General features: G+C 35.7%; 1 protein-coding gene across 1 annotated transcript in view; it reads left to right on the top strand.

Annotated features, from left to right (window-relative positions):
* Positions 1 to 517: 517 nt before the first annotated feature.
* Positions 518 to 7,303, top strand: part of BRMS1L (breast cancer metastasis-suppressor 1-like) — a 16,088-nt gene continuing 9,302 nt past the window's right edge. Inside the window, exons 1-3 of the mRNA XM_010022860.1 lie at positions 518 to 607; positions 3,409 to 3,536; positions 6,253 to 6,332. Coding sequence (XP_010021162.1) covers positions 519 to 607; positions 3,409 to 3,536; positions 6,253 to 6,332 — 297 coding nt within the window. The 5' untranslated portion in view covers position 518. The remainder of the gene's footprint in view (positions 608 to 3,408; positions 3,537 to 6,252; positions 6,333 to 7,303) is intronic.

Raw genomic sequence — 7,303 nt, 5'->3', positions numbered from 1 at the left:
AAAGAGTCAGGAATTTTGTAGCTTAGTTTTTCTGTTTTCTGGTCTAAGAAAAGGCTGTGAAGGTGACAACTGGTGTTTAGTAGCATCAGATGACTCCATGGCAAGTAGGGCAAAATTTTTTGCCAAAAACTGGGGATTTATTACACTTTACAGTTATGTTCACTAGGTAAATTAAGAAAAAAATCAGGAATATAAATGTTTAGTTTTCTGTTTCACGCATTCTTGGGTACACTTCATATTATCAGTCATGATATTTACCCTCTTGAAGCCTTACTGTGGTATTGTTTCCTGTTCTGAGGAAGAAAAATTGCTGTTTATGGTGTTTCTTCTAGAATTAGATTCAAGTTTCTTACTTTGTAGTTTATATGGCAAGTGATTTCTCATGTTCTGCTATAATATAATGGATAGTCTGTTCATACCTGAAATTCAGGCTTGCTTCAGATTCACCAGAAACAAAATATCCAATTTATTTGGTTATACATTACATTGTTCAAATTATCTTTCTTTTACTCTTAGAAATGGATGATGAAGATTGTGAAAGAAGGAGGATGGAGTGTTTAGATGAAATGTCCAATCTTGAAAAGCAATTTACAGACCTTAAAGATCAGTAAGTATTTTAATGTTTTAAGTGCCTCACTTGAGGATCCATTCCATGAGAATATCGTGTGTAGCTGGTGTTTCTTGTCTTTCATAGATGAGGATGCTACATCTGGAGAAGAATAAGGATTGGGAATTCTGAAATTATTTGCAGACAGTTGCTCTAGAATACTTTTATGTATTGCTGTAAGAATGGTTTTGAAGTGTTTTTGTTGTGAAGGGCTGGTGTGGGTATATTACATCAAAATCCTTAGTAGAACCAATGAATTGTAATTTTAGGGAAATTTGGGGTTTTTTTCAATGTATATATTTATTTACTCAAGATCTTTCTCATACTTTTAAATGTGTGGAACAGACATAAGTACTGTCTTTGCTAAATAAGATATTAAGTTGTTATTTTTTCAGAGTATTGCAGCAATTTTTATAGTTGGTACCAATGAGAGTTTCTTGTGTCTACTGCTACCCAGATACCAATAATAAAAAATAAAAATGAAAATACTGTTAGCTGTCTGTAGTTTGCCATAATACCTACATCAGCAGTAAAGACCTGATAAGTATTAATAGTAAAAAATAATAGTTACTCAAAGATGAATCTCATTTATGTTAGAGCCAGTGTTTTGTATGTATTTTAAGTTGGCTTTTTTTTTTTTCCCCCACATGCCCAGACAAGCTAGGTTCTGATTTAAATTGGTGGTAATTTGGCAACTAGCTTTATCAAGTACCTGACAAAGCGAAACTTCGAGGAGACCTTGTCTATTATTTGGCATATATTGAAAGTCAGGTCACTTGTCACTGTTTCAGATGCGTGTTTATATTGTGAGATAGTTCTTTCTGCTGCAGAACTGAGACACACAACTTGCTTTGCTGAACAGGACACTGTGAAGTCCATCTAATTGGGACTGGAAAGAATTGCCCAGCAAGCAATTTCTTGCTGCGGTGTCTAGAGAATACTGTTTGTCTTGCTGTACTTTGGGCTGATCAAGGAGCAAGCTGGCAAATGGAGCCAGCTGATTAGTATTGGAGCCAGTTGGTAACAACTGGTTTGGCATTTGGATAACCTCCAGCTTTTGAGTTCAGTTCTACTTTTCCATCTGTTGGACAGCTTGGATGACTGAACAGAGATTGTAGAAACAAACCTTTAAGGAGTGAATATGAAGGAAGGTGGTCTTGTGAGGAAGGAAACAAGCATTTTGGGGGGGTATAGGGATTGTGGGTGGTGTTTGAGAGTTGGTAAGGCTGTGGTATATGAGGAAGGAGGCCTTGTGTAGACACTGGTTAATGAGATTGGTGTGTTTTTAGGGGCTGGAAAAACTGCAGTGGTGGGATTACTGGGAAAGGAGCATTAGAATGATGGAAGAAAGGTTATAGGAAGGAGCAGATGTGAGTAGGGAAGTGATAAGTTGGGAAAGAAGAAAAAGATTTGTAAACAGCGGGATGTTTAGCCACAACCAGTAGCAGAGATAATGAAGTGATTGCATGTACCTCCTCTTCCTTTTCAGAGAAACAGAATTTAGATGCTATGAGATAAATAGGATTTACAGTGGCTGATAGCAGTTATCCATTTTAAGCAAATCAGTGTTTGAAAGTACTGGATAAACAGTTCATCAGCTGCTGCATGGTACCAAGTACTGCTCACTTTGATGTAGCTGGAACTTGTTGCTGTGTAATCTAATGTTAGTGACCCACCCAGTCATGTGTGTTGTGCACCCATGCTTATGTTCTAGCTAAATAATTCTGCTGTAGCTGACTATATGTTAGCAGTTGTGTGCTCATCAAGGATTGAGCCCATCAAGCTGGGTTTTGATCAGCTGCAGATTTTGTCAGTTGACTGCAGGACAGATTGCATGTGTAATGCTTGGTTTGCAGGTAAGGAGGGGAGTGATCGCTGGCTATTGCTATGTTAGGTACACAGGCTTGAACTATGAAGTTGTCATCAAAGTAAAATGATGAGCAGGCTGGTGGCAGATGAATGGGAAGTACAGCAGCATCCCTGTCCTAAAGACATCTGTTTTATCTGTGTAAACAGATGCAACAAAGGTACATTTATCTGTGTAAACAGGCAACATCTGATGTGCTCTTAACATGTGCAACAATTTGTACGTTTGCCTTAATTTTACAGTTTTTGATTGTCAAGTGCAAGGTTAAAAATGAAAACAGGGAAAGCTGGTTGTATTGATGATTCTACTGTTCTACACTATATTGTATTACACTGTAATTGATAATTTACCATTTACAAGACCTGAGCTTTATAGTGATTGAAGTACTTGTGATTGATATTACATTAAATTCTTTAAGATGCAAACAGATTTCTTCATTGTTTACCAGTAAATACCAGCTTTTGTAGAAGAAATGAATTTCTGGTAAAATGAAAGTATTTTAAATGTGCTTCCTTTTAGCAGGAGTGGAAGATGTCAGCTACAAATTATGCAATGGTATTTGTGATAATATGCAATATGTGGATTTTCACAGGAGGTGGAATGAGGGTTGCTACAGTATGAGCTTGCCTCTCTTTTCTCTTGGTTTATGATAGGATGGGAGCAGATATGCGAACATGAAAGCAAAATGCGTGTTTCTATCCACAAAATGTCTGTTTTTCTCTCCCATGATGTAAGTCATATTGTGCTTGTGTATTGTAGCACCCTTTCCTGTCCTCTTTCATGTTGATTCACCTCCTACTCCATCTTAATTCTGTTAACAGCTCTGTGTTTTTTATTTTGCCTTCTTCCTTAGAGATGGAATACTTCTTCTAGCCTGTGTTTGCTTTTTAAATAAAATAAATACACTTTTTTTTTTTCCTGGTATTATTTTAAGGCTTTACAAAGAAAGATTAAGCCAAGTGGATGCAAAGCTACAAGAGGTCATAGCCGGAAAAGCACCTGAATATTTAGAACCATTGGCAGCTTTACAAGAAAATATGCAAATCCGAACAAAGGTGGCAGGTAGGCATGTAAAATGAGTATTGCTCATTTCTACAAGTATAAACTTGCTATGCATTTTGAGGTCAATCTTCTTTCTTCTTTAGAATTGTTAAAGGAATGTGTTTTAAAATTAGAAACACTGTGGCATAGTTTAAAATGTATCCTGCATAAAATATTTTTTAAGTCAAAATGAATAGGTTGCTTACCTCTTCGCTCAAGTTGCCTGATAACATCACATTAAAAATGTCTTTAATGTTTCATTTAATGGCTGTTTGTCTTTGTGTAGTAAGCACAAAATTACTGAATTAAAAGAGTAATAATTTTTTATTAGTCAGAAGGTTTGGGATCAAGTCTGTACACTAGCTACTGTTGAAGAGATATGTAGGCACTATCTCATGAAGTTCTTGCCAGATCATCTTAGGTGATAATGTGTTTTCTGCTCTTCTAGTTTGACTCTTCTCGTCTGCTCCTATCCTCCTGTTCCATCCAGGGAGGGAGGAGAACTCTTATCCTTATAAGAATGCAGCTTTTATCTAAGCTGCATTTTAATTATTAAAACTAATACTTAGGTAGGCTTTTATACTTACAGAAGAAGCAGGCAAGAACTTTTATCTTTCCGGAATACAACCATATTATCATATGGAATGGTGGTATTATAGGAAGATTAATTTCTGTTCTTCCTTACTGTAAATTCTTTTCATATTTTAGGTCTACTTCTTTAGGAGTAATTCAGCAGTCTAAGGGTTACCTAGCACAGGCTGTTAGAAAACCAAAAAGAAGACAGTTGTGATCTCTTTAGCCAGAGAAGCTATGCCAGTATCTTTTCTAAGAAATTCAGCAGAAACACAGTGCAGGCAAACAGGAAAATGCCTAGCCTGCTTTCACTTTTAATACTAGTGCTGCTTCAGTGCTATTCAGTATGTCTTCATTGGTACTTTTGACATCAGACTATGAAGAGAATTTGAAATCTTTTGATCTATTGCATTTCTCTCCGTCCTGGTGGTCTTTGCTTTTCCTTAGCTGGTTACCCAGAATGTCTTGGGTTTTAAGTTCTTAAACCAAATCTATTTGACTAGTCCTAAGTAGCCCATTTGGGCTTTGCAGAAAATTTGCAGGTGAACTTGCAGAAGATTTGATGTAAAATGTGAAAGCAATCTTAATCACATGCTTTTGATTCTCAGTTTTAAATGCAGCTGCCTTGCAGTAGGTGGGGATTTTGTCTTCAGCAGCACTAAAGAGCAATGTTCCAATGTAAAAAGAGTCCAGCATAAAAACTACAAACTTGCCTTCAAGTTGAGACTGGAAATCAGGATTGTTTGGGTTTTTTTTTCTTTCTCCTTTTGTCCTTAACTGAATGAGATTGATAAAATTATTCTAGAGAAAGCAAGAAAATGCAGAACAGGCTTATTTGCTCTTGCTGTTTGAAAGCCTTGATAGAAGTGGGTAGTAGCAGGTAATCCGTAAGTATCTGAAAAAGGGTTTGGGAAAAAAATGCTGAAGTATGATTAGCTGAACTAGGGATATAGTTGCATCTGTAGTAGAAAGGATACTTGTGTTTGTTCTCTAAGGCACTGAGCACTGTTCACACAAAATGTGGATCTTGACTGTTCTAGCAAGCTGTTTCTTCTAGAAGTATTCATATCTATACTACTCAATTTCAGGGAAATAAGCAGTGATTATAAATTGGTAGACCTAGATATGCCAATCAGCTATAAATATTAACCCCCTCCCCGAAACAAACCAACCCCAACCAAACCCAAAAAATCCAACCAACCAAACAGCGTAACATAGTGATGTAAGAAAAGAACATTTTTAATTTTGGATCAAAAGCGACTTTACAGCAGAAAGATGATTGACATAATACTTGGAGGTTTATTTTTCAAAGCTATTGCTGGTAAGAGAATTGTTCCTCTTGTACTGTATTAAATTGTAGTCGAATTCTCCAGGAGGTTGTTGTTTGGAGTTCTTCAGTTGCTAGGCAGCACTAGTGTGTGTGCAAACTTAACTCCTCAAGATGGTAATCTGGAACAATTTAAGTATTTTGTGTGAATGCCTTGACTGTATTAAATCAAGTTCTATCTATACTTGCCAGATACTATATTTCAGATACCCTTCAGATTTTTTTTTCAGCTGTTTAGTAGAAACATTTTCAGGAATGTATAAGAAATGCTGCTAATACTCAGAAGCAGTATCCTTTGTATTGCAAGGTTCCTATTTCAAAGAATGGGACAGTGTCTTGTTAATTGATGTAATTTATTAAGGTCATGCATTATAAAGCAAGCCTTATTCTAAATATTAATTTGTAAAAGCTTGTTTTTTCATTCAGTTTTGTAGCTATTTAGAAACATCAAAACATTATTTAAAATTCTAATTAGAAATTAGAAGAGGCCATTTAGTACTTCATGGATTTGAAAACTGAGGATATCCAGGATAGTTTGAGCATAACTATGAAACAGACCAATTTTGTAAAGTTAGCATTGACTGCTGGTATAATTTGTTGACAACTAGGGGAAAAAGTTAAAAGAGCATTTATTTTTCCTCAGATCTTCGGAATTACGGGGTTACTTGTTCTTGTGTTTACTCTATAAAGCAGCCAGCCACTGTAAGTGCCTAATATAATAGATCTGTATTTTCCAGTATGTACATGTTTTGGGACTTGCAGGCAGTCTTAAAAGAGATTTCTAAAGTCAGATGCTAGCTAAAGAAAGTAATACTGCTGTAATTTGTCTGATTACAGGTATCTATAGAGAGCTTTGTCTGGAATCTGTGAAGAACAAGTATGAATGTGAAATTCAAGCCTCTCGACAGCACTGTGAGGTTGTGCCAGCTATGTTTCATTTATAGCTAATCTCATCTAACTTTACTGTATGTCATGCTTTCCCAGTTCAGTGCATGCTTTTATTATTGCTGTTATTTCCTATTTTAATGCAATAGCCTTGTGAAATTTAAGCCTATGTAAGAGGTTATTCAAAGCATATAAAAATTAGCTTAATATTACTTTGGCTTTGCATATAACTAAGTTTTCTTGGTTTTCATTAACAAGTTCTTATTAATAGATTACCATATGATTTCTTTTACCTTTATTATAAAAAGATTACCAAGAAGAGTAACTGAAATATCTGACTTAATTTTAGCCAAAAGCACCTTACATTTTAATAACAATAATGACAACTAAAATAATAATAATCATACTATTAATAAAAATGTCTTTTTAAGATGCCTTAGACAGCTGGTGATATTGTTGTCATTTCAAAAGCAGTGACAGGAAAAATATATTTCTCTCCTGGAACATAAACATTCCTATTTAAGCATCTAAATAGTGGATACCATACTACAAATACTCAAGTCCAATTCTGTAATATAGCTGCTTAGGTCGTGAGGCTTGCATCATAGTATTCCTCAGCCCCATTACAGTTGCTTAAAGGTCTTTTCTTTGGAGTGGTTCCTGAAGTCTGTGGCTCCTACTATACCAATAAAGCACACATACTTCAAAAAAAAAAATCTATATTCTTGGTGCTGTGGGAAAGAGCAAGGTATAATAAGGACTACTCATTACTGACCGTCTTCGCTTCTGGGAATACTCTGGAGGGCAGAATCCTGTAAGACTTGCAGGGTTTCTCATCCATGATTGAATGATTTGCTTTGGCTATATATTACTCTTCTTTAAGGTGATCCTTCTCCCTTGTTTTGTTATTGTGTTTCTACTTAGAAACCTTCAGAATTCAAATATTCATCATGCAGTGAGGGTCTGTTGGGAGAAAAGCTCTTTAAAGTCAGCAGTGCTGCTT

The sequence above is a fragment of the Nestor notabilis genome, unplaced genomic scaffold, assembly GCF_000696875.1.
Source record: "Nestor notabilis isolate BGI_N333 unplaced genomic scaffold, ASM69687v1 scaffold22709, whole genome shotgun sequence".
Classification (NCBI taxonomy): Eukaryota; Metazoa; Chordata; class Aves; order Psittaciformes; family Psittacidae; genus Nestor; species Nestor notabilis.
The sequence above is the reverse complement of the archived record's forward strand: the minus strand, read 5'-3'. Positions and strand labels throughout refer to the sequence as shown.